Raw genomic sequence first — 27,968 nt, 5'->3', positions numbered from 1 at the left:
TGCATAACACACTCACTGCCACACGACGATGATAGAAGCATGTCAACAATAAGAAATTGAACAAAAAAAAAAAAAAAAAAGGCAGGGAAGCTTTTTTCACGAGCAACGTAAGTGTGCCAGCCTACATGGCCATTACCACACTTTTATTCATACTGGACTCTCAAACCACACAAACTTACCTGAAGCCATGCTACAAGCACTGCCCAAACATGACTGCCCCTCTCAAAACAGCCCTCTGGCACAAGTGCCATCTTTCTCTCAACCTCAGTTTCGAATTTTGATCAAAATGCCACCCGATTTCTAAGCTGCCCACATCAAACGATTGCGGCGCTGTCGCTCTGTCTTAAAAACCGTGCGAGGCGGAGTGCACTATCGATATGCATAATCTATTTGCTGCAACGAAAAGACCTCAACCCGGGGGAAAGTCGCGCCACAATCCTGCCACACTACACCACAAACTCAGCTACGAATAATAGCCAAGTGGATGCAAATGATACTTCAAGAGTATTTATTCAACAAGGTAAACGTTGTACAAATGCTCAAATGACAACATACGGTGCTCGGAAGACAACAGTTATCAAAATGTGGTATAATATATATAGCATGACTGGCCACACGTTTCCGCGCTGCCGACTTCTCAACAAGTTGTGTAGGACGCACCATTCCAGAGTTTAATCCGAAATATTGTTGTTCTTTCTGTGATGGTGGCCTGCAAGGGGAGAGAAGATCATACGGTGTTGTACCATCACTCCACTCCTTGGACGACTGTGTGATCCTAAGCAAAGCCATGTTACCGTATTTACCCGATTCTAACGCGAACTTTTTTTCCGAAAAAAATAGGCCGAAAAATCGCATGCGCGTTAGAATCGGATACAAAACCAAAACTGCCGAAACACCGGAAATTTCGTCCCACCCATCGCTATCTCAAGATGGCGCCAAAGCTTTCAGCAACGATTTTTCGGACGCAGCAAGCCTAGGCGCCTAGGCTTTTCTATCGGAGTTCACACAATCAAATCGTTTCACTTGCGCGCTTGATAACAGCAATGGTAGCAGCAGATTCCACGCGTTCAAAACGAGCGGTCGGCTGAAGCGTGCACCTCTGGAGAAGTTCTCAGGATGGGCGTGCGAGGCGTGGGCCACGATCCCATAGACCATGGTTGAACGTTCGTTCAGAAGTGTGGCATCGCAAACGCGCTTGAAGGCACCGAGGCAGAGATGTTGTGGTCAGCGGAGAGCGACGAGGAGTGAGATGAGTGAGATTACTTCGGGAAATAAATCGCCCGTTTCTCTCGCATTCGTTTGTCTGGGTCACAACGTACCGTGCGCGTTACAATCGGAGGTGAAAGTTTTTGGTTTTTTTGCCAGGAAAATCGGGTGCGCGTTAGAATCGGGGGCGCGTTAGAATCGGGTAAATACGGTATTCTTGGTTCAATGAAAGTGCGTAGCAAATCCCTAAACTGAACATGGAAGGGTGATGTTTAAAGGGGCCATGCAGACAAAATACAAGTATGTTTTATTCGAAAGATTTCGTGTTTTATGGTGCCCCCAGCGCTTGTCCGGAAGCAAACGATGCTTTATTCACAGACAAATTAATTAAGTTAAAATGTTGATTCTCCCGCCAAATCGTGCATGTTCATGACGTCTCCAATGGTGTCATATGTGCTGGGGAGCCTTGTTTACCGTTAGTCAACCTAGATGGCACCACCATACCGTGGCGGGCAGTTTTCTGCTTTTGTTTTCGACCGTATTTGTAGCTGGCTTGTTTTTGTTAAGGTAGAAAATTGTTTCGTGAAACATGGTGTCCGCTCGACAAATATGGTCACGTAAGACACCGCCACTTACGCCAATCGGCCAGTGTCGTCTGAGACAGAGCGCTGCAGTGCTGTGCAGTGCTGTACCAAGCATAATGTGCGCAGTACCAACAGCAGTACGCATAGGTACTTCTATGTTTACGTGTACTTTCGTAACTTTCACCACACCACCCTTACTGCTATAAAAAGAATGGGCCCTAAATGCAAGTTCAAATAGCTTGTTTGGCAAGCTTATAAGCCCTGCTAATTGGTATTTGTGTTTGCCGGCCTCAGCCAATCGCAGAGCTGCGCATATGACATCATAGGTTCTGTTACAGGAAATAAGCTAGTGGGTTGCATTGTCATTCCCTTTTTTCCCAATTATGTAGCTTTTTCCCTAATTATTAGCTAATGTAGCTAACCTAACAAGGCAATCGTACGAATGAACCAAACTTGTGTTTTGGCTGCATGGCCCCTATAAGGCAGGACAAGAAATGACCATTAAAAAGCAATAATTCAAGCAGAATCCTGCAAAATTCACTTCCATATTAGAAACTTGAATACACGCACAACCCTACAAATAACTCTCAGCCTGAATTCTGCACTTCAAAGGAGTAGTGCATATTTGTTATTTGAAGGCGAGAACATTTTTACGAAGCAAGAAAGCATTCCACAAACAAATGAAATATCAAATCCAATTTACTCCTTATTGCCATAACCTGGCACTGGGACAGTGTGCAATGAGTTGCCTCCAAGGATTTCACACCAATGGAAACTGTTGACAACAGTGTAACCAGGGCCTTACCTTTCTCCTTTTTATGCTTGGAGGACTTCAGCTCACATGGAAAGCTCGCGCATGACCAGTTCCCACCAGCACAGACGCTGAAATGATTGCACAAGAAATTATGAGCAGGAGCCGGAAACAAAGCTACCACATCTTACTCTTCTGCGAATAGTGCAATGCCTCCATGATTAAAACAGCGCAATGGACAGGACATGAGAAAAGCTGACAAGGATGGACGAAGCTGACAAGGACAGGTGCTGCCTGTCCTTGTCACCCTGTGCTAACACCCCTGTGCCACGGGCTCTTCAGCTCTCAACCCGGATTGAAGCGAAACAGGGTTGTCTTTTTAAGCGTGCTCGACACATTGCTGCTGCTACACAACATGTTGATTGAAATTCTGGTCGAGAAATTTCTCTCGTAAACCAGACAGCGGAAGAAAGTATTTTGTGGCTGGCGTCTGGTAACCTTCCGCAGCCGTAGCCAGTACCAGCCAAATTTGCAGCCGTGCCAAGGCCATCCACTTTAGTGTGGTTGTTTGTAGTGACAGGTGCGGTTTGTGTTCTGGTTGTGTGAGCCCTTTTGCTATGACAGCTGGCTTCTATAGTGTTCTGCCTTCATGTTTGTCCTGAAAGTGGCAATACTGCAAGATGAACTCGTATTAAAGGGACCCTGCAACGCTCTTTGAGCAGTGCAAGTAAACTAGCGGGGACGTTTAGATTACACTGCCAGGAATACCTGAGCCAGATATTACATGTGCCTGTGAAGCGGTGAGTGCACAAATCATTGTGAAGGACGTAGAAAAACCAATTCATTACGACCCAATACATTACGACTAGTCGATGGTAAGTGCTGCCGAGTCCCTTTAACTGTTTTGCTCTACAAAGTTCAGGCAGGCGTGACGATGCCATTTTTGTTATCAGGTGGGACTGACCTATGGTGTTGAGTGTGTGTGAAAGCGGGGATACGTAATGTAAATGTTATGATGCATTTATTTGAGTCAAGTTATTTGATACAATTTGTGGCACTATTCGAAGTTGTCTCCTATGGCATTACTAAGTGGGGACAAGAGTATCACTGCTTCCTTCCAATTGTGCTTGGAAACCTCAATCGCACTTGGGGAACTTGGGTTGAGTTAAGCGCAATTGAGCTTGATCATGAGTGAAACTGGCCATGTAGCAGAAACCGATCCGAATAAAGTTTGATCAAGACCGACTCAAGCACGATTGAAGGTGCAGGTGAGACAGGGGTGTAAGACTCAAATTTCCTATCATGGCACCATGAAGGAGTGGCTTAAAAAAAAAAAAATGAACGAAGCTATGAAGAAGAAGATAGAGGCACACCATTTAGGACTGCTATAATACAACCTTTTGCCAGTTTACCCAAGTACTACTGTGAAACAAGCATTTTTGGGCAGCAACTATTTCTCCATACCTCGAAGTGGTCCTTTTAGCGTTTTTTAAATCATTTTTGCATGCACTTAAAATGCCACATGGTGAAAGGACCATAGCTAACAGCATAACTTTGAAAGTGGGGGTTGGAGGGGCGGGAAGAGAAACAGAATAACTGTATAACCATGCTGACGTTCCACTGTACTAACCCTTGCTAAATTATACTCTCTTAAACTGGCTTCCTATACAAAGTCTGTTAATTTCTGCACGAGGTTGGTAGTAAGTTAAATATAGACTTGATGTACTTTTGCATAGACAAGTGATTGCAGAATGAGTGCTTGCGGCCCCCAATGTTAAAAAAAAAATGAATTCAGAGAGGCAGGATACACGCTAAAGCTAAACCTGGACTGAGACACACCAGAGTGGAGGGCTCTGGATTACTTTAGACCTCATGAAGATCTTTAACATGCACCGAAATCATGACACCTAAGTATTTTGTTTTATTCCTTCATTCGGAAAACAGCCACCACTCCCCACGGAGACTGAAAAGTCAACCTTGCTCAGCAGCCCAACACACCCATTGAGTCACTCAGCGTAACAAAAGTAACAAGAAAGTAGTTAACTTTGCAATCCAATAAAAGCTTTGGTTGGTATAAGCGCAACAACAGCCATGTCAGAACTCAACTGGATGAAGCCAGTTTAGGGTTCTTGACAAGGCTTTACTGTAAAAAGAAGCAGTCACTCCTATACTACACAATCTTCTCAAGTTGCCCGAATCAGAGCAGATTCCAGTTCATCCGGATATGCGGCCACTACCCTTAAACCTTTAAGCATTAGCGCTCCTGCACTGCAACCGTATCAGATACCCGTAATTAAGGAGGAGCATACCAGTTACTGCAGTCAATCATGACTTCATCTCCGTCTTTATAGTACCGGTCTTCCAATGGGCAGCCTGAAACGACAAGTAAAAAACAGCTTAGTCCAGGGAAATTAAACTGCGTACAGCATAAGAAAGAAGGCGGGCAGGGCGGAAATGGTAGTGCATAATCCAAAGCAACAAAACATGCACTACAATCAAACCCCACAATAACAAATTCCCACAAGTATGAAATTTCCACTGAAATATTTTGGGACCCCCAGCAAACGTCCACAGAAGCCCATGTATTTCATATCTTGCAGCAATGAAATGTTTTTTGAAAGCGATCCTGCGTTAACGAAATTCACCACAAGTCCGGCCGGCATATTATCTACATGTTTGACGCCAACAGCGTCCAAAAAGTGCTCAAAGGCATTTTTTTTCGAACTCAAAGTGCGTAAATTTCTGCCACAGCACACTTGAAAAAAAAACCCAGCAGGCAGCCCTGGAGGCAGCCTCGGTACAGGGTACTACAAGATAGAGGTGTCCACTCTCAAAACCAATGGAGAGCGTGGGTCCAAAATTGTATGGAGCGTAGGCATCCCTCAGAGAACTCCTGTTGAAGCCAGCGCCACCTATAAGTTTTTAAATCAAACTCAACAGTTCTTTAAGATGTTTTACAAAACATTATGCCACAACATAGAGAAATAAGACTATTTTCAGGCAATAAATAAGGGTAAATTTAACAAAAAAACCTTGCAAAGCCCTCTGGTAAGCAACGGTTGCCAGAGGCGCTGCTTACAGCAGGAGCTCCTCAGCAGAAAATTTCACCGCAAAAGGGACCACCCTGACCAGCCCTGAATGACACACCTCTCTCTTCTAGTACACCATAGCTAAGCAGTTACACCACCAGGGTGCGACACATGGTGACTCACGGCACGGTACGGCTTGGGCTACGCTAGCGGCTACCGCTGAACTATACATGTGCATTTGTGTGTACAGCAATCAGCACGTTTGGGCTCAATAAGATGCATCCGCCAACCCAAAAGCGGAAGTTTTTATCGCAAAGAGGCCATTATTGTTCAAGTCAGTGGCCCAAGTGGAGGAAGTAAGGATAGTGCCGACGAGTTCGGAACCACCTGCAGCTCACTCTACAATTATAAAAAGCAAGGACTCCTCTCTTTAATGGGGCATGTGTGCAAAACAAAACAGTGGTGCCTGTGGCCTTTCTGGATGTCATCAAAGCAGTTCTCACTTTGTTTTGCGAACAGCATTGGAACAACAAGGTGCCGCTGTTTGGATAAGTTCGTCAATAAAAGCAGCTGGACTTTGCTCTGCATTCTCGGTGCCAAGGACCAAGGAGAAGAACGTGCAGAGAAGGCAAACCCGCGGGATGTTTTTGATGCATTTGACACGACACGGTTGTTCTCAGGTGCACACAACTCATAATGAAGCACTTCTTGTAGTGTGAGAGCTGAGCTGTGAAGCTGCTGCAAGGTAAGGCTATTGTTATTCTTCTAAGGCTACAGTTGTTATTCTTCTGTACATTTCAAACTGCTTGTGTATCACAGTTGTATATTCACTGTTGTATTCTTACATGTGTATAAGTATGCAAGTGTATTAATCTGAGATCACACGTGATTGCACATATCCATAAATATATGCGTATACTATAGTGTGCAAACCAAATATGCCAGTGTAATGCCCTAATTTTTTTTGCACACAGTGTTCTTTACCACATTTATTTTGTGCTTAGATTTCGTTTGAATGCCCTGTACTCCTAGTTTACCGCTTTTCTCTTGTGCTTTGATTTTGTTTTAGTGCCTTGTACTCCTAGACTAGACCCTATACTAGACTCTGGCTACGGGTCCAAGCAGTTTTTTTGGCTTTCATGTATGAAATCTAAATAAAGTGAAAAATGAAATGAAAAGTAATACAGTGTAGACCATTTATAACGTAACCGCTTATAGTGCGGGACCGGATATAATGCGGGTTTTTGCGACCACCGGTTCACCTCCCATAGAGCTCAATGCAAAAGCATACCGCTTAGAATGCAGTTGGCCAAAGCACAATACTGTTTATAGTGCAGTTTTCTGGCAGGACTGCTGATCGACCGGTGCAGCTGGGGCATCATTTTAGGGTAGCAAAAGAAAAAAAGAAAGGATGAAATCGGTCATCTGACGCAGCGCGCACCCCATGCTCTCCTCTCACTTCGACACTCAAGAAAAGAATAGGCACCCTTTAGTTCACGCGTACGTAATAACCTCGACTGACCTTGCGTGGCGCAGCTCGAAAGATAGCGACCCCCGTCCCTGTCCACACCCCGCAAGTTGTTTCTATTATGCGTGAACCGCATGGCCCGTTTTTGCACACTATTCATGCACGTCGGCGTTGCGCGTGCGTTTTTTTCACGCTCGTGTCGACAATTTTGCGCTAGCGGCACTAGCGGTGGCTTCTTTGCGTGGAAGTGGGAGCCTGACGACTTGCACCAATGGGGAGACGCACACCTAACGGCAGGAGATCCGAAACGCTTCGACCAGCCGGCTGGCCACGCCAGAGATGTTTAGGCCTACCACTGTAGTATTTTTTGATTTGCGCTTTCACAAGCCACTTGGATGGCAGTTTATATTCCTCTTTTCGGCCATATTATTGACTCTTTTCTTGCGTGAACATCATCGCTTGCGCCTCGTGCGGCATTTCAGCAAGCAGTTAGAAGCGGTTGCTGGAGCTACCTGCACCACTTCATGGCCACGGCCAACGCTATGTTGCCGCCTCATACCGCGCCGCACATGCGGCGTGCACTGCATGTTTTCGCACAAAGAAATCGCTCCATGCGGTTCACGCTTTAGAATGTTGTGCAGACAAGCCACCGCTCTTTCCTTTTCCGAACAAACGAGCTGCGTGAAGCTGAAGATTTCCACCACCAATACGCTGCGCTGGTAAGCAGCCGCTTTCGGCACCGTGAGCACAAATTGGGGCAAAAAAAAAAAAAAAAAATTGCTGGCATTCTTATCCCGTTTTGCGGCATCTGTTCATAGATACTTAAAACGCAGTCAAAACATCAACACTCCGAAACATAAACACAATGGAAGTTAAAGCCATGCTTGCTGTTTGTAAGGCCACACTTGCAATGTGTAAGACCCTGCAGCAACGGCTGATGTGGGAAAAAAAAAAAAAAAAAGATATAAAGGCCAGGTTTTTGCTTTTAAGTGCTGTGCGTCTGAGTGATAACAAATAAAGGATGACTTGAGAGGTAGGTCGCGATGTGGTTGGATTCGCGAATGTTTTGGTTATAGTGCGGATTTTTGCGGCTCCTGCGACATACGTTTAAGCGGTCTACACTGTATAACCAACTTTCAGAAATAAATTTGCTGTTTGTCAAAGTTTTTTTCTGTCGTTTATGTTTCATTCTTGTGGCAACAAAATTCCCACAAAATTATTTTGTCTTTCCCCAGCGGTTTAATTATTGCGAGGTTTGACTAAGTTTTCTTTTTTTTTTGACTTGGAACTTCTCAATCCCAAGGACCGAGAAGAAAAACATGCAGAGAAAATGTGCGGGATGTTTTGGATGCATTTCACACGATTCGGTCGTTATTAGGCGTAAACGACGACTAGCAATGAACCACTTCTTGCGGTGTAAGAGCCGAGCTGTCAAGTTGTTGCAATTTATAGCTTGCAAAGTAATATAACCGACTTTCGGAAATAAATGTTCAGTTTGCAGGTGATTTTCCTGTTTGTGTGTCCTTCTCACGGCAATGAAATTCTCGCAAAAACAAATTTTCTTGTCATTCCCCGGTGGTTCCGTTATTGCGGGGTTCGACTGCCCAACAAGATCCACCATCCCTCTGATATTGGACCTACACCATACCAGGTTGCATTCATCTCTTTAATGGCAGCAATGAGCTCAGCTGCTGTAAAGGCAATCTTCGTGTATCCATGCATGTAACCAATAAGTGATCGAAACGGCACACCTTCACGTAATCAAAGCAGCACACTTCATGCCCACATACACTCTCGGAGGGGAAGCCTCTACAAGGCTTTGGTTAAAAAGTTGAGGCACGAGCATCCGTGCCTGTGCCACATTGTTTAACATTGCTTTCGTACTCTGGCGTGACACGGAAACTACAGGCTGTAGAGAGACTTCCAATCTATGCGGATGACATGGGATGCACACAGAAGCTGTTTTGCAACGCCACCATTTCAAACAGGCACTCAATGTTCTCTATGCCTTTGTGCAATCTGCTTTTTTGGAAATTTCAGCAGAGAGCTCGTGCCACACACAAGTAGATAACAAGACAGGAAAAAAGTTAGCCTCCCTGTTTAACTTCCAACCTAAAACTGGTTACGCTGCTACACCAGTCACTCGAGAACAGCGGATACTTGGACTTGCAATCCGTTAGTTGTGTTCACGTGACAACATCGCAAGGAGATAAGTGACACTCTCAAAGCTGTCAGTGCACTGGCCGAAGTCACTGCACCTTGCTTCTCAACTATCCAAACCTAGCCACAGGATGAAACAGAATTGCGCTCTTATAAAGTCATCACACAGAGCAGCCCTAATATGAAAACAATGGTAAGGTGGAAAGTTGGTAAGGTGGTAAGGTAAGGTACATTGGTAAGGTGGAACTGCCACTACCAAGATAACTCATGAAACCACCCACACGCACCTCCTGCAACTCCGAAGTATACTCGTGTTGCTTTTTAAACTCACTCCCTGCCACTCCCGAGAAAACTCGTGCGGAAAAAAAATTGCATTCATGTCCCGCCATGTACTATGGAGAGGTCACCTGAACACATAGAACTTGTAAATTAAATTTTAGACAACAGATAGAGCTCACGTTTTTACACCCGCGAACCAACTTCCACTGAACCAACATAAAAAGAATACCCGGCAGGGGGTGAAGAGCAGTGAGGAAAAAACCCGGCAGTGAAAGGGTTAAAATGGGAAGTGTACGACGGCAGTAACAGAGATAGCTTTTCAGCCAGGGCCAGACACTCGAGGTTAGTCAAACCCAGGTTTGGAGCTTGAAACAAGGAGACTGGTGTGAAAATGTGGAGAGCACCCACTCTTGATGGGCGGGTGGAATGACGGCCTCATGAAGCTCTGGAACTCCCTCCTGGTGAGCAGCCAGTCCGAGTTCTTGTCTCCAACTTCCACCATGGCGTCGATGCACAGGGTGCTGCAAGGAGACAAGATCGCCTGAAGCTCCGACATCGCTGATTTGCTCAACACCATCACATCGGGTTGCAATCACAATAGGTACATGATGTGTTCAGCGATTCATGGACCATATTTCTATACGGTGGAACCCCGCTACAACGGAATTGACGGGATGTGCGAAAAATTTCATTGAAGCGAAAATTCGTTGAGCCGAAAGCTGCCCCAACACACCATGGAAGGGCACGAAAAATAGCCCTGGATTTTTCCGCATCATTGGCAGCATAATGCAATGTTTAGAAAGAGGAGTGACTCGCAATAACATCGTGGTTATTCAGATAACAAACATAGCAATGGTTATGTGTTTTTTGCCTGCATGTAAAAAGCGCGTTACAGGGGGAGGGAGGGAGAGAGAAAGAGAGGGGGGGGGAGAGGGGTGAAGAAATGCAGGCGTAAAAACGTATTGCTGTATAACAAGGCATGTCCACTGGGCTGATTACTTGCAGATAGCTGCTAGGCCGTCGGAACCACCCTCCTGCTTGTGGCAGGAGTGGTGTAGTTATCTTGTCCTCCGATTGGGCACAGAAGCAACTAATCTTGGCACGCAAGCCGAGTGTGCTTGCACTTAATGCACTCGCGACGGAGATAGGATGACGCGGGTTCAAGACAAAACACGAAAACATGTTTGCTTTTAATGTTAAAGACTTGTAAAGGAAAACTGCAAGGACAGCTGCTCACAACACGACAGGGCCACGCCAGCAGCACAGCGCATTTACGCAATTTCAACTGGATACGGATTGGGTATAGCTCTGGCTTGGCGAACTGGGCCTGCGCCAGCCTGCGCCTCATGTAAAGACGGCCAGCCCCATCTGTATCACCAGCAAACAATGGCATCCACCTATGAGTGTGTTTTGGGTGGCAGTGTGGGCGCGCAACGCACGTTTTCGGTGAAACTAAGCGTCCTGAATGTATAAAAAGTTAGATAGCTGGCGTCAAGCTTATTTTATTGTAAAACGAATGTTCAAACCCAGCCACAATGAGTGAAAATTTCGTTGAAGCAAAAGCAAGCCAGACAAATGGTTCGTTGTTGCAATGACTGTTGCATTCACTGCTATGGCTAAGAGATGGGGAATTGGAAATATTTCATTGAAGCGGAAATTTTGTTGGTGCAGAGTTTGTGGTAGCGGGTTCCGACTGTATAGGGTAACCCAAATGTAGTTGCTATACTGGAATTGTAACAAACGCACCAGTTACAGCTTTCACATCTTGATAAACAAATCGATGGTCATGGAAATGGCACAAAGCGGTGAACTAACGGTAGGAAACGCCTGAAGTATTCGACCACTCAGCAGTGGTGGTGACCCATGGCAAAATGACAACCTACTTCATCTCTTTAAAATTTCTATTTTAAGACTGCACAGTTAGTCACACAACCGAGAGAGTATTACAGTAGTGAAGTGGCAACCCTAAAGAGCTCAAGAAGACCACGTCCTTGATGCGAATGGTGCGGACTTTCATACGTCCTGTCAACAGGAAATGAATCAACAGAAGCTTCTTGTTCCATAAATAGAAAGAAAAGAAAAACTCTAGTGGAAGACAGACACGTTTGCATGGCAAAAAAAGCCTCCATTCATCCATTCAATGCCTGGAAGTTTCCTGTAAAGTGTTTCCAGAAAGAAAACACGTGCACGCGCACACATGACAATGATTGACTGCACGGTTCAACGTGGCGATGCAACATAGGCGATGAGGCACCACAGAGGAAGACTCCAGATTAGTTTTGACCACCTGGGGATATTTAACTTGCGCCGAAATCTCGTACACATGGGCGTTGTTGCTTTTTGCCTCCATCAGAAAAGCAGCCGCGGCGGCCGGGAATCGAACCCGCATCCCCGTGCTCAGCAGACTCGTGAGAATGCATCTGCTGTAGAGGGAGACACCACTGTTGCTCGTAGAGGCAAAATGGTTGTAATCATGTACCTGTAATGAGTCAGCGCACCTCTTGGCATCATGCACAACAAAGAGGAGTTGGGATTAATCGATGCTAAGCTGGCGCGAAACACACCAAAGGTACAATAATCCACAGTAGCAGCCAAACCATAGCTTTCGCTTCATCCTTAACCATACTTTAACTCTTTTGTGACCACACCATAGGCCAGCGTTCACGGGTGAGTGACGATTTTCAAACCTCCCGCAAAAATTAAAAACGGCACTATTCAGACAACTGCCGCCATCTGGGGTGTTCATTGGAAACCCCTTTTTCGGTTGCGGCGTCGCGATTGAAATTTGAACCCAAGGCAGTGGAGAGTTGGGCGAAAATGGCATCCTGTTTCACTGCGCGCTCTGCAAAGGCAGACAGCGGTTTCAGGAACTTCGGCCAATGTTGCTGCATATTTTTTTTACACCAGCAGCAGTGATGACTCCAGCAATGATGTGGACTCTTCAGATTTTAGTTCTGATGAAAACTCTCCCATTCAACAGCCTCAGACTTCGACAGGTGCTGCCAGGCAAGGTTCGTTTTTACTTCGCGCTGTATTTATAAACAAAACATGCTAATATCTGACTACTGCGGTATTACTTTTATGTGTGGGGTCAGGAAAATGTGCGGCGGGGATATTTTGTCAAATGCACCGCGCCGCATTGCGTTATCACCTTCAAAATAGCCTGGCGCTCGTGTAAAATTAGCGCTGCGGAGCTATGCGTGCTGCTTCTCAACAGCACTAAATATGTTTTTCTTGGTTTTGAACACACGCAAGCATGCTTGGATGCACATTTTAGAAATACTGACTGACTCTTGAGTGGCTTTGCGGAGTCTAACAGCAGTCAAGGCCGCCACTTTGACGGGCCCGCAAAAATCCGAAACTTTGTGTACAGCGCTGATGTATATATTGAATCATAGCTTAGGAGCGTAGGAACATTTCGTATATCTTACAATTCTTAAAACAATTTTTAGGCTGAGTGAAATCGCCTATTTGTGTTTTGTGTATACTCTTTTGTGCATTTTTTTTTGTTTCGTCGACCAATAAACTGTCAATAGTTACACCTTTCACAAAAATGCTGCTATGAGCTTGAAAGAGAAATCTATAACCTACAATTTCATGCATACCAATACTAAATGTGTCTAGTAGCTCAAGAGAAAAAAGAAAACGTTTTCTGGAAGCACTCAAAATCGGCTATTTTTCCGTGGTCACGAAAGAGTAAAAGCAAACTTCACGTTTTGCCGCTACTGATATAAGCAGAATCGGCAGCAGCAGCAGCAGCCGCACCAAAGAGTGGCCACAGTGAAAAATACGGAGGAGTCCCTTACGCCGCCAGTTCTCCCCTGTGCTTGAGCCAGGTACGGAACATGGTGTTGTTGTGCCGGATGCACTTGGAGAGCTCATGTGTGCTCACAAAGTCGTCCGCGTCCCGGTCGCAGTCGTCAAACACATCGTCCACCACCCTCGGGTAGTGCTTGTCGTGGGACACCTGGTGGCCAGTGAGAGAACCACAGAGACATTGTCGCTACGAAAAATATCTTTGGAAGGAAAGATGCTTTACTAGCCGAATGGGTTTCTCGAACAGGAAGAAATCGCGCAGCCAAGTGGGCTTTTGAAACAGTAAAAGCCATATAACCTGTAACCCCAGTACATTGGGGCTGCAGTTAATTTATTTTGCCCCTTTACTGCCACAAAATTCCGAGATAAAACCAACCCAAACTACCGAGAAATCAAGCAAACAGTACAGGACGGGTGAGTTTTCTGGTCAAGTGCAGAAACGTACAAAAGGAAACTGCATTCACACACGATTAGGAGATAACGTTTATATGCTCACTCGTCAACAGTGAAACTATCAAGGAACGTCCACCTTTCCCTGCATCGGGCAGCTATATCGCATGGCTGATGCTGGAAGTGAGTGCGGATGAACAGTTGCATGGCAGGCAAAGGAATGACAGCCTATTGGTTGTTCGCGAAGCGTTTCTCCTCCCTTCCACTGCGGCAGTACCTGCATGCCTACTGTGCCCTTATCTCCCCGTTCTATTCTGCCCATCTACTGCTCCTTCCCTTTTATCATGCCAGCCAAGCCATACAGGTGTTCTCCCTCGTTCAAGATCGAGTCACCGGCAGTCTTTGCAGCCACGAGACATTTTTGCAGTTTCCTGGGCTTACAAAGGTGTAGAAGGTAGCACAATTTTGGGGGTGGCAATCTTCAAGGACATTTACTACGTTGAATATTTGCCCTCTCAGGACTTTACGGTACGTGTGAGCGTGCTCGCTGAATCAATATTTGAGTGAGTGAAAGTCTGCGCTTAGTAGGAAAGACGTTTCCAAACTGGAATTGTATACACATCAAAGCTACGCTGGCGCTATGCAGTGTACCACCGAGGTGGTTTTGAATTATTTACTCTGTTCATGTGCACCGAGATGCTGCCATTGGAAATACAGCATTTGGGGCCAAGAATCAAACCCAGGAGCATGTGCGAAGCAACACAAGCTTTAGGGTATGCCACTGGGATGTAATGCTACTGGACAGGATAAAAAAAAAAAAAGAAAATTTTAATGAGAATTGCATTCACGCTGCAATGTCAAGCACATGCTTGGGAAAGTTGGTGCATACTTAATCTAAAAATTATACTGCGATAAACGCAACAAGGTAGAACTGGCAGGATAAGACAAGCGTTCCATTTATCCCATCCAGCTTCTGTTGCGTTTATCGCGCTTTATGTTTAAATTAGTGCAATGTCATATTGTGCCTGCCTGGCTCTGTACCCACTTTGGATTCCAGAAGTTCCACAAAGTGCCTTCGAAGGCGATCCCTTTCATGCTGGAAACAGACAACTAAGAGAGAGGGAAAGGGAAGGGGTACAAAGAAAGAAAAGATAAGATAGCAGTTGTTAACACCATCTGTTATCATCCTTACTGCAAAAATAGAAGCAATAAGCAGTGAGAAATTTTGGCAACAGTTCTCATGTATACCATTTTTTTACACCCTTATTAAAGTGTGCACATTACCATACCCATAAATCAGCATGCAGTTACTACTGTAAATGCGCCATCCTGTTTGGAATTTATTTTTTGTACACTTGTTAAGAATTCATGCAAAATTTTATTTGTTGAACCGGAGAAACATCTCCAAGTGGGGAAAAAAAATTAAAGCCGTTACACTCAATGTGAAAGCTGTCGGAAGTGCAGAGCAGTGATTTGCCATAATGGGCTGTGGCGTCATTATCCACTCACTCTTACCACCCATCCCACTTTTCGCCACCCCTTCTCATTCCTCTGCTGATGAACTCAACGGAAGTTTGTCCAATGCAATTCAAATTTCCCGCCTTTCAAGTGCTCGCGCGCCCCTTGCCTGAAACTGCGCCAGCGGGAGTTCTGTTGTTTTTGTGCTTGCTGTTCCTCCCGCATGTGCCGGTGTTGCACTGACACTTTTTTTTCAATTACCATCGCAAAAACCAACCCAGCAAGCATTCTAGCTAAATGAACGCGTGTGCTGCCAGTTGATTATGTATATTTTGCCTCAAATGTACCTGCATTTTTCTTTGTGCTGAACAACGTGGAGACGCATGACAAGCACCAGCGGTTCACGAGTTTCGAACGCTTACGAACATATAAACCGCTCAGCTTTCGAAGCCTCTGCAGGATGCCGCGATGACAGCCGCAGCGGCAGAACACCGTGTGGCTCTTCTTGGGTCCAGCGAGCGAGCTACGATGACAAGGCGAGCCCCTAAAGTGCTCTGCACTTAAAAAGCAACGCTAGAGAGTGAAATCCTAAAGAGTTTCTATTCAATCCCAGTAACAGCAGAGTCCTTCAATACTGTTCTGTTCACGAAACCCTTGCGTCACTATGGGAGAGCTTGATATGCTGCCAAGAACGGCCACTATGCAGCACAGGCTGTCATAAGGGGGTCGTTGCTGTCAACAGGCCCACCGCAGCAGTGGCAGCAGCGGCAGCCCGGAGGAACTGTGTGGAGGCTGCGAATGGCATTCCCCGCAACAAAGTTTCTATCATCAGTGTCCCGAAAACTTCATGCGCCAGTGCAATGTGTACTGTGTACAAGGTTGGCCGCATGGAACAAGGGATCAGCACTGCCTAAGGCGTGCTGTGTGACGGACTGCCATCCCAGATGAAGAAGCGCTAACAAAAAGGCGTTACGCTTCTGTTCTCAAGACTAGCACCGGGCTTTGAGAGAAGTGGAAAAGGGTATACCGCCGTTGGAAGCGGGCTGTTTTAACTTTGACTGCAAGAACATGCATGTTTGCGAAAAGCATTTCAATGCTACCGACATTATCAGAACTGATGAGCACGTTGTGAACAGAGGTGTCAGTTGCTGCAATGACACAGAGCCGTGCTCAGGACGGGTGCGGGTGCGAGAATCTTTGGAGGCCTCCCAATGTAGACCCTTTGTCAAAATTTTATAGGCCAATTCTAAGCCTTCTGGACTACAAAGAACTCAAAGATCAAGCTTTACCTTTAAATGCAACAAAATTATTTTATGACACTAAGAACAAGAGGCGTTTTCTCTAGCTTCCTGGCATAGTGTTTCAGCCTCGCTCGGGAATTAAAAAAAACAAAAAAAGAAAGAAGAAAAAAAAAAAAAAAAAGAAGCTGTTCCCGGTCAGCGATTAAAAGGCAACCAGCTAAGAGGCGGTGCGAACCGTCACCTGGGTTCGGACCCCCAAACCTCCTCTCTGGTTCGTCCCTGCTGGCTCAGCAGGAGAAGTTAGTGTAGTGGCGATCAGCTCTTGCGCCGATTTGGTTGTAGCGTTACTTTGTTCTTTCAGTCATACGACCCTGTGTTATAGTGACTGGCAGCACTGAGGTGCCTCTGAACAGAGTATATCGGACTGTTTTACAGATGTAGCGGCCAGCCATAGCGGACACGCACATCAGGCTTGCCAAATGGAAGAGGCGGTGTGTTCACTTTTTCAGTTGCAGGCGCAGAGTGCGCAGCTTTGCAGTTCAAGGCAACGACTCGAACAGTGTCAAAAGCAGCTTGCTAAGATAAGAGAGAGGGTAAGCAAAATGGGAAAACCCGGACAAGCCACCCATTTGCGAAACCATAAATATTTATGTTGTATATATAAGAGCTTCTACCGCTCTTCTTGCTCAAAGCATTTTGTTTCTTACTGTATTGTGTGTTACATCATACCAAAAATATAATTGCGCAAAAAATTATCAGACATGGATAATGGGGAGACATGGACGAAGTAAAGAACAGACACACACGGTGCCGTGTGTGTCCGTTTTTTACTTTGTCCGTGTCTCCGCTTTATTGTGCAATTATATTTTTGCTATGGGGTACCAACATGCCCAGGATGCTACCTGTATTACGTTGAATCATGTCCAGCTTTCTCCTCATCACATGCATCTAATATGAATCTCCCGTAGTATGCACCTCTGACCTACAAGTTGTATCACTAGCACTGAAAATTCAAGATTCATTGCATGCTTGAAACATTGCACCCTTACGAATAGTGGTGCCCCTAGCAGAAACTTCTGTCCCTATACCAACCTTTGACCAGAGTTTAGTGACCAGAAAAGCATTAAAGGACCCTGGTAACAGCATCGTGGGCAAGGCCTCAGCTTCAAAGGGCCAGCCTCGACACTGCACAGCAGGCAATTGAGTCAAACCTAATAATCTCGGGAGGATCAACGAATTAGTTCAAATAAAGAAGCTCCCTTTTTTTGGCACACAGGATTAAAAAGATCACGCATTACAAAGCAAAAATAAAATCCTTCAGAACTGCATGAAGGCAAGCGTCTACCCAAAAGACCAACTCTCAGCAATGTCTGTGAGCAAGCTGTAAGCAGCATTGCAAAGCAATTTTAACTGGGGACAATGTCATTCCAATGCCTCACTGCGTCGTACCTTGTGTGCAGTATGCATTAAAAAAGTTTGGAAGGCAGGAAATAATTACTTCTGGAAGCACAAAAATACTTGCACTTCCTTCTTAGATGAACATTGGCAAAATAAAAGTAAGAGGTTGAAAAAAAAAAAACTGTCCATTGCTTAATTTTACCTGGCTTTTGGTGATACTTGTGATGCAGGGGCTTGACCTTGGCTAGAAAAGAAACGAAAGGAATGAAAGTGTCACCCTGGGTAAAATTTTACTCAAATTCTAATCCCCTGGTTCATCCGTTGACCAAATTCATAATTTAACCAGGGTAGGTGATATCTTAACCTCATGCCTCAGGTATCCTTATGTAAATACACACATGAAAGTCACCACTATGTTGTACTGCTAGCTATTTCCGCTAACATACTTTGACAACAACCTAACAAAGAAGACAAGTTAGCTATGTTAGCAATGGCAGTCTCTCAACTTATTCAGTGCAGGGAAACCAAGGAGTCTTCTACATATGTACTATATTTTTTCTTATTTGTACTCTGTGTATACCTTCAATCCATTAAGAAAATTCAAATGGTTGATTTAATGGTCCTGATGAACAGCTTTAGGCACACTGCAGCCTACTGTGGCACTCCAGGCACACTGAAGCAAATGGTTGCAAATTAATTTTTAATGCGCCATTACAGTCGACTCCCACTAATACAAAGTCCACGGAACTGCAAGAAAACTTGGAATTACCGTATTTTTGCACGCAAACTCGCACCAAAAATGAAAATTCCAGTGGCAAAGTAGGGGTGTAGATAATATGCGGGGTTTTTCTTTAGTGCAGTTTCACAGCAATGCATGTTGTGCCATGAAGCCCCTACACAGTAACACTGGCAGCCTTCCATGGTAGCAATTGCCCAAAACATACAAGTAGAAGTAAAAAAAAAAAAACCAAGCATGAGCGCACTCTCAGAGCTAAATTTTATCAGTGAATTGTCTTCCGCCATGCAGTCAGAGTATTCTACTTGAAAAATATACGCTTTTTCTGTCTACGTAGTATGTGATGTGTTGCTTGAGCAGTAGCTTTAGGGCAGCCTTTCCTGTATCAAACGTGCGGGCAATACGCGAGGATTTTTTTTTTCTTTTCCGGCGGGCTGAAAGTGGAGCTGCAGATTATATGCAGGGGCGGGTTATACGCGCAAAAATATGGCAACCGAACTTCCAAATAAACAAAGAGCCCAATAACAGCATTGTTATTAGTCCACAACACGTCTCCCTTCTTGATTTTGTTCCAAATCTTGACTTCCGTCCCGAAGTCGAGTATACGACACAGGTTGCCATGATAGTTGAGACTTATCCCTAAAATCGAAGACTGAAGTGTTTACCACACATACTGCTCACAATTCGCCACGATGACTCAGTGGCTAAGGCTTTGTGCCAATGAGCCCTAGGATGCGGGTTCATTTCCCACCGCTTTTTCTGATGGAGGCGAAAAGCGAAAACGCCCGTGTGTAAAAGATTCCGGCGCACGTTAAAGACCCCCGGTGTTCAGAATTAATCCGCAACGCTCCACTACGGTGTACCTCATTGCCTGCGCAGCGTCGGTGCATTAAACCTCATAATCAATCAATCAGACCACTCGCCCAATGCTGTGCACAACAACAAAAGAAAGCTGAGAACCTGAACAGAGAGATGACACACTGGCACGAGGCTCAACCGGCCTGCCGCTTTTTATCGACTGAACGCTGCCTCAGCTGTGATGGTGCGAACGTCAGCACAGAACACTGCTGTTGTTGCGCTTGAAAATTTTGAGTTTCATCAAGAAAAGGGATGGCCACCTCGATGCTTCCTGTTCAAAATAACTTCCAATTGACCAATGTTGGGAGTTTTAGCTTCGAATCACAGAGCAATCTCTTCCATTGAATTGCGTGTAAAATTGCCGGGACCAGCACATCACTTCCAATTAACCAAATATTCCAACTGAGCGACTTCGAATTACTGGGAGCCCACTGTACCACCATCATGGCTGATTACACCATCACAAAAGGAAATCGCCATAGTGTGTTGCCACCACTGCCTAAAATACCCTTGTAGTTACCAACTCTCAAGCCTGCGAGCACTATGCTGCCGCCCCCTCCTATCCCCCAATTTCTTCGCATTCTACAGTCATTGAAGACTCCTCCCAACCTGCACACCATCTGAACCTTAATGTCAGCGTCTATGAATTAGAAATGCGGCCACTCACACTACAGCCCATGTTCATACACAGCAGGCAGTTCCTAAATAGGGCGACTCATTGAATCAACCACTAGCACCCCACTCCCTGCCCCACCAATACAACAATCTCTTGACACACTAGGGGCATTTTTTTTAAAACTAAACTGGTACAGATTAGTGCAGTATCGTGCAGACGAGTGCAGAGGGCTACTGGAGCTACCACTAAAAAAAATGAACACATGCTACACTGCTTGCACCAGTGCAGCCAGTGCAAGTAAAAGAAATGCCTCCACTATCACCACAACTAAAGAAAACTATTGCCTCAGCATTTCCACCACCCCGGAATAGAGGCAAATTTCGCTGGCTGGCTTTGAACCAATTCCTAGCCAGCGGAAAAAAAACCATTGGAGGTCCCATTGGAACCGTCCAGAACACCACTGAACCAATTGGAAGTGCAATTGGTTCCAAATGGTTCAATGGTGTTTCAACAGGTTCAGTTGGACATCCAAAGGTATTTTCGGCTGGGTACCCTCCCAGCATCCTACTATGTGCCCCGTACCACACTTCGTACCCTTCCATGTCTAAATTCCGCACGTTGCTTTATGATATGGGAGTGCCAACACACCCTACCCTTAACCCGAACCCCCCGCACAACCTACAAGCATTGGGTGGGTTAGCTGGCCATTTCCAGTTTCCCATCTCAGTGCAGGCTAGTGGCAAAGACCAGGATGGTCAGTGAAGCCCCGGGGCTACCTCAACTAGAAGGCACCTCGTGGGTGGAAACCTTAACATCTGCACTTGCTTTAAATAAAAGTTCAATCAATCAATTCTTGCATTGACCCAAAATATAGTTCATACAATTATTTCTCAAGTTTAGCCACCGCATGGAAGAAAAAGTTCACGAAAAGTGCCACATCTGGGCATTTTGGGAACGCTATTTCAGAAAAGTTCAATAATCCGAGAATTTTGGGGGAATTTGGTGTCACTGAAACGGTTTGGTGGTGATTTTCTTATCTAATCACAGGCAACTGTTATCGATGTCAAAAATTCAGAGTTAAAAAATTGCTGCATATATTACACAGCAGCCTTCCTCAACAGGCTGAGAGCCAATCCAGAATTGACACTTTTTCAATCTATTTGCACTTGCTAATGTACTCTGTTGTTTTACAAATCACTATAGACGATGCACTAGAGACGATAGTATATTTAGGTAAGAAAAATTTGCTTACAACAGATTTCCTTTTTTGTCATCTCTTTGCACCGAACAAGCAGTGATTTGCCAATCTTACACCATTGCAAACAAAAATGTGCCAACGCCCAAGAAGCAACTTTATGTTTCAACAAGGCAGAAAATCTGCCTAGACAATTCACCCACAGCACTAAAAATCTAATTCTCGGCTTGGTGAAAAAATGGCGACGGCATAGTGGAAGCACTTCTCACGTTTCTTGCAGTGTCCCTTGTGCTTGATGGATATGTGCTTCTGCCAGATGCAGGCGTCCCTATGGAGCAGGCAGTGATTGTCGTAGGTCAGGCCATTGGTGCCGCACACGGGTTTGTAGTGTGTGGGGCAGTGCTGCACGCACTGACAAGACGCTAAGCCGTTGTCCAAGATTTGACACACCCTTCCGGGCCGGCAGACGACAGCGGCGCAGATGTCCAACTCGCTGTCTGAAAGGCGTTCGAGGACAAACACTTCGTCACTCCCGAGGTTTCATTCGACCAAGCCACTCTCGACATGTAGACGCTCGAGTCACGGCCCGGGGGTTGAAATGAAACTACAGGTCTACACCCCGAAGCTATGCCTGGGCATTGAGGCGCGGCGAAGTTGGGAGCCACGCAGGGATCCTTACCGTAGAAAAAATATCGCACCCACATAAATTATTTGTTTTTTCACGTATTAAAAGAAAAAAGAACATTCGCCGCGACCGAAAAAAGGAGCACTGAGTCTGCAATGATGCAAGGCGCGACTTGAAGGAGGCTTGAAGTATTGCGCAAGGACGACAGACATCCAGCAAATCGCTGACACCATGACACACCCACACTCAACTGCTACAGGGTAAATGTCGGCAGTCAAAGAACGTTTAAAACTGTTTCCCTCGATGGCGGACTAATTACAGCAGCACGGACGGACAAGGACCTTGGTACTTTCCGCTATCGCTTTTAAATTTCCCCCGCTTTTCAAGGTCCGCTTAAAATAAACCAACAAGCACGAAGACTTAACGAAGAGGTCTTACCTGTTGTGTCGTCTTTAAACGGCACCTGTGGTGGGGACAAAAGCATTTTTTCGCGTTAATACTTCCCCGAGACACTCTGCGGCGACATATGTTGCAGCCGCTCGCTAGGCCACTCGTCTCTGCGGAGAGTAGCCCGTCAAGTGAAAAATAAGATCGTCCCACAGAAACGTGCGCGAAAAAAACTAAATTCAATTCACTGTAATCGGGGCCACTCACCGATGCGACGCATGTCCACGCAGCGACGCAAGACAACCACGCCTGCAGAGAAAGAAACGAAGTTGAGCAATTGTCCGGATGCACCCCAGAAAAGTTTTTAAAAGTTCGACTAACAATACGTCGCCCACTCAAAGGGTGAAAAGGTGCTGACTTACGAAGAGCACCTTCATCGTGGGTGTTGCCGAGGTCCTCGGGAGGCACTGAGGCCGGTCACGCGAACGGCAGTAATCGAATTGAGCTCGCTTCTGAAACACGATCGGACGATCCCGCAGCGGAAACCCATCCTCGGCGTATCCGTTTCAGGGCGAGAGGCGCGCGAATAGATGCTGGTGGCTCCATCTTTCTTGTTACGCCAGCACTGCGAGAACAGGCGCGTGACACGCGCCATATTTTGAAGCTTTAGTTATTGGAAATACTGCATGTTCTGCCCCAGCTCTAATTTCGGTCAAGTATAAGTTTCGGCACTCATTAAAAACTACGGGTGTAAGATTCTGCCAACGGCTATTTCGTCACGCACAATCCGTGGCTGTCCGAATTTTGTATTTCAGCAAGCATATTCGCATATTCTCTAGACAAGAGAAAGCGCGATAAGCAATAAAGCAAAGCAGGTTGAAATACAATTTAATCCAATTGAAATACAATTTTACGGTTCATTAAGGCAGTTGTGTTTTTGCTTACTATTTATCTCGCAATATCTACGAGTTACCTGTTACGCTCTCCGTGTTTGTTTTAACAACGAAGCTGTTTGGCAAATTGTAATTTTTCGTGACTGCAGTTAAAAATACCGAAAAATTGCCGAATTGCACGCGCACGTGTGCGCGTGCCTAGCGGCGGCCACCGGGCAGTTAACGAAACCAAGAAAGTGCCTACCGCTCGTGTGTGCGTGCCTCACGACGTCCGCCCCGCGTCCCCGGCGCACGCTTGTCAAGCCAAGGATACCCACTTAGGGAGATTGGTTGATTGGCAAAAAAGAAAAAGAAACTCCAGTGTTCGCTGTAATTGTGGCGGCACTTGCTCCGAACGGGAAAAACACGTCATGGCGTACGCCCCTCCAAGGTGATGTCCTATGATTATCACTTCCAAAAAAAAAAAGAAGGAAGCTCACACTTATAGCAACAATGATAGAGTAAAGGTCGCTGCGGCAGCGAAGAAGAAGCAAATCGGCTGCAATCGTGGACTTTTACCTTCGCGACATAGCTTCACTACCTTCCAGTCTTACGCGTTGTGTGAGCCCCCTGTATTATGTAGCACAAAATAAGACGCAAGAATTGTCTGCAGCATTAGCGCGTTTTAGCGAGACCAAAGCGGATTGTCACGATTTAGTGACACACAAATTCGACACATTGGGCCTTCTCGATTTTGCAGTCCGAGGACTTCTCTCGGATGGATGGTACCCTAGGACTACATGGTATACGATCGAGGGCCCGATCGCGTACCGGGCAGTCCGCATACGGTCCAGGGCTGATAATGCAGGATGCTCATTGATTAAAAACATATCTACAAGAGCATCTCCCCCGCCAATTCCCGAATTCTAATCTGGGACCATGCGAATACCCACCAAGAGGAGAGAATAATGTGTCTATGAAGGCGAACATGGTGTCATGGCCAACATAACGTTGTACATACTGTAACATACATAGCGCCAAATACGTGAAATCATCGTCCCAACCTCGTACATCGCATATCCACTTACGGTACAAGATGAATCGCGCGGACAGAAGGGCTCTTTGGCATTATAATACGTTAATACGAGGCTATCTGAAGTGAAGCAACCTAACCATGGTTTGTGGGTGCATTGAGCTGTTTAACGCGTGTAATCCATGGTGACCTAAAACAGCGCTATAGTAGACGAGAAAAGAACAGCCAACGCGGGTGCTGTAATTTGTTATTTGACTACTGAGCGAAAGTCTACGGCCTTAATTAGTTTATCTGCCATGGGCAGCAGAAGAGGAAACTCCACGGGCCGTTCGCACCATGCAGCTCCGAGTGACACTGGTTCGTGGTGCGTTTTCATGCCATCTCAGCGTTTACATTTTCAAGCTTCCGAAATCGACTTCCTTGGCTCACGTGCGGATTGTACGCGTTAGACGTGCAGCGATAAGCTAAATTTAGCCGCGGCCCGTGTGGATCTGCCAGTGTGTACCGTCATAGCGGCCGCCAGAAAATCTGCGGGGAGCAAGGACGGTGTGAGGCAGAGCGTTTCCGGATGCACTTTACTCGTCGAAAATGCGATCAGTTCTGCCGGGAAAACTCAAGACGTGGCCTATGGGCCTTCCACACTTTATTCTGGTATGATAATTAACAGTGTTTCCAGTTCACTCCAGTGTCCCTTTAACCTTCATGCAGACGCCGACCTCTGTTGCCAGGCGGAGAAGTAACTGGGGCAACTGGAGCGTCTCTTCTCCACAACCAACTCTCTCTTCCCCTACATCGAAGGGCGCAGACTCCGCCGGCATGCTAAACCATTTATATGAAAAAAAAAATTGTTGTTGTTATCGCTAACTTCTGCACTCACACGTGTCGCTGAGGTGAGGGAGCTTGGCAACAAAGGCACCGGCTGAGGCCCACCGCTGAGACTCCAACGCCTTGGCTGCTGGGCCCACCGAATAAAAGTCTTTCTCTCTCTCTCTCTCTCGGTCCAACTCAATCTATGCCGTGGGCCGCAGCCTGATGCTAACAGGGCCCATAATTGGGCACGTAGTACTTGTCATGTTGTTAATCTGGCATCACCTCACTGCATTGCTGCTTTGCCCCGACGCAACATGCAAAATTCGGACGTCGCAGGGCCTTCAGCCAACGGACGAAGCAATGCCAGAAAGGTGAGCTTCCGTTACCACCACATGTGCAGCCCGTTTTCCTGCCGCAAGAGCACAACGCGCTGCGTCTGCAGCAGATAGATGGTCAGCCGTGTACCTCCCCAGCTGCACCGCAAACAGCCGTGTAATGCATCCAGGCTTGTCGAGACAGAAGACAGAAGTACCATTTATTAAATCGGATGGCGTTAGTCCGCATGGGGGAACAGAAGGCAAAATGTACGTACAAGGAAAGGTTAGTAATCACAAACACCCTTCCATAGAGATGTTAAACTCTATTGTAAGGTTTATGGGACATATATCCACTCTTCCAGGCTTATCGACAATGCAAGAAGCAGCAGCTCTGACTGAGTACCGCCAACGCAGGTCGCTGCAAGTGCTATACCGCAAACGCAAGAGGACGGCCAAGCATAGCCACCGACACTTCGTTTCAGCCGATGTCGAATTTCAGAGATCGTGATATCAACAAATTGGACAGCATTGATCAGAACATTCTGTGCTTCCCGGACTCTCCAAAAACCCTAATTCCGCCCTCAATCATAATTCCAAAAGCTACGAGCAGGGTATCGAATACTACAACCTTTGTTACGATTCAGCGCGAAGTGCTTCGCCATTACTGTGCGCGCGTAATACGCCGGATAAGTTTTGTGCATTGTGGGGAAGTCCCGTGTGTGACGGTGAAACCAGCTCATCAAACAAGTTTAGACACGTCGGCTGTCAATCGCGCGTTCCCTCGAGGCCAGTGAATCACGCCGGCGGCGGCTGCAAGGACCACCACAATCCCTGAATCCGGCTGAGAGGCTTCGTGTGCTGGCCTCCCTCTTTTCCCGCCCTCTCACCGGCACAGCGCGCACCGGCTTCTGGGGACATTCGTCGCTGATTCTAGGGACTGCGAACCGTGAATCTAGAAAAGATGCTTTTTGTATATTGTACTTTTGATGCCGTGAATAACACACTGAACGCCTGTTGACCGTTGGGCATTCTGCTTATAAATACTCGCCTTCCGCGAGCGCACAGTAGTCTGTCCTGGGCTCTTGCGGAGAACGTTACTCTGCCCGTTCTTGTTTTTATGTTGTAAGCACGTAAGTGGGCTGCTTCCTGTTATCATCGCTATTCTCTACTCGCCATGCATTAAACAAGTTATAAGTTTGGCTCTTGGCTCCACGTCGTCGGAATGGAGGCAGCTCCCCTTCAAGCCCATATTAACAGCGCTACCGACACAGACAGAAAGAAGAGGGCACAAACTTTCTGTCTGTGTCGGTAGCGCTGTTAATATGAACAAGTACCAACTCGCCCAGTCTTCCGTTTTAGATCCCCTTCAAGACAAGACACTCGCCCACCACACTACCACGGCATGACGGAGGTGGGTAGTTGAACGCCTTCGCCAATGTAACACCTTCGTGTGGGACACCCATCTGCATATAGACAAACAACCTGTATGCGAACAAAGGAAGAGGGTTACATGCAGAAGTTGCAGGCGCAAAACCTCACTGGCGTCGAAAAGCGGCAGCGCAAGCGTGTTCTGGAAGTGTATTATTGTGAAGGTAATACGCATTAATGCAAACAAAAAGCACACGAAACAGTCGAATTAGCCTTTTTTAACTGTGTTCACAGAACGCAAGCTGCATATGAAGATACCGGGGCCCGTATGCCGCAAGCGCAAGCTGTCTACACATAACCGCCGGCATGCGCGGGCTTGCGTGACGCCATTGCGTCGTCGAATTGTGGGTTGGCGGAGCTCCTCCAAGCCCAGATGAACTGTGCGCTGGCCTCACCCAGAGGCGCAATATTCAACAGAGAGCCAGGCCACTCTGCGTGGCAGTAGAGTTCTCAGCCATAGCGACCTAATGATTCCGGCCCTGCAGCAAAGATGTAAAATTAATAACTAAAAAAAATAACCAACACCAATTTTACTGCCAGTTCGAAACCATGGTCCGTACTAAAACTCAAAAACGTTACTCGCAGCGCAAACCTAGAAGGAACACTCAGCGGTGTTCAATTCGGCATTAGCACTTTCGCAATCACAATTAATGAAGAGTGCTTAAGCGCCCTCGGGTTACTTCTTTTTATTCTTGGCTTTTAGCGCCTTTCACTCCGCGGAAAAAATGGGCATCTTCATATGTGTACGTTTGGGCCGTCAATATACGCTGACTGGAGCTCTCACTCCCGTGACAAACATTTTGACGCTGCTTCGGGGGAAGTATATACCTTCAAGAGTAAGTAAACAAGGATTGGACAATGACAGCGATTTTTTTTCCCACAAAGGGGATTTCAGAGTTTTTAGAAGCCTGAAGGTGGTTCTTTCAATTCGCCAGACAGCCCTAAATGCCCCTACTTCGTCTGTGCAGTCATGGACAAATGAAACGCGTACACGAAAATATGAACCAGAAAATAGAACTGTCAGCGCGATTTCTTTTCGTGCAAGTTAATTTGTCGCAAGGCTTTGTAACAGTAACCAAGATTGAAAATGTGTCTGTCCAAATAAACCACGCCGCTTATCCGCATTCTTTGATTTCGCGTGTTCCGGTTCATATTTACGTGTTCTAATTTCGTTTGTCCGTGGCTGCATCTTTTCGCGTGCGCATCCACCTCAAGCGAAGACTGCGATGATTATCCCGCCTGTCATTGCCTTCCTCGGGTTAGGATGAAGCGACCGTCTTTTACGAGGTGCTGGATCATGGTCTCGCCTTT

General features: G+C 46.2%; 1 protein-coding gene across 1 annotated transcript; it reads right to left on the bottom strand.

Annotated features, from left to right (window-relative positions):
* Positions 1 to 491: 491 nt before the first annotated feature.
* Positions 492 to 22,769, bottom strand: LOC144179296 (follistatin-related protein 1-like). Its single transcript, XM_077707594.1, has 11 exons — positions 22,620 to 22,769; positions 22,465 to 22,506; positions 22,249 to 22,273; positions 21,455 to 21,682; positions 17,983 to 18,024; positions 14,729 to 14,793; positions 13,284 to 13,444; positions 9,886 to 9,998; positions 4,851 to 4,914; positions 2,596 to 2,672; positions 492 to 709 (listed from the first exon to the last, which is right to left on the bottom strand). The coding sequence occupies exons 1-11, from the start codon at positions 22,632 to 22,634 to the stop codon at positions 672 to 674; spliced, it is 870 nt and encodes a 289-aa protein (XP_077563720.1). The 5' UTR covers positions 22,635 to 22,769; the 3' UTR covers positions 492 to 671.
* Between the last annotated feature and the right edge of the window lie 5,199 nt (positions 22,770 to 27,968).

This window comes from Haemaphysalis longicornis, unplaced genomic scaffold, assembly GCF_048455015.1.
Source record: "Haemaphysalis longicornis isolate Haplotype H1 unplaced genomic scaffold, Haemaphysalis longicornis Haplotype H1 scaffold_4, whole genome shotgun sequence".
NCBI lineage: Eukaryota > Metazoa > Arthropoda > Arachnida > Ixodida > Ixodidae > Haemaphysalis > Haemaphysalis longicornis.
This window is presented reverse-complemented; position numbering and strand designations above follow the sequence as displayed.

Coding starts and splice junctions, on each gene's coding strand:
- LOC144179296 (XM_077707594.1), bottom strand. Junction 21,683..22,248: donor GTTTAAAGACGACACAACAG/GTAAGACCTCTT, acceptor AACGCCTTTCAG/ACAGCGAGTTGGACATCTGC. Junction 2,673..4,850: donor ATGATTGACTGCAGTAACTG/GTATGCTCCTCC, acceptor CAATCATTTCAG/CGTCTGTGCTGGTGGGAACT.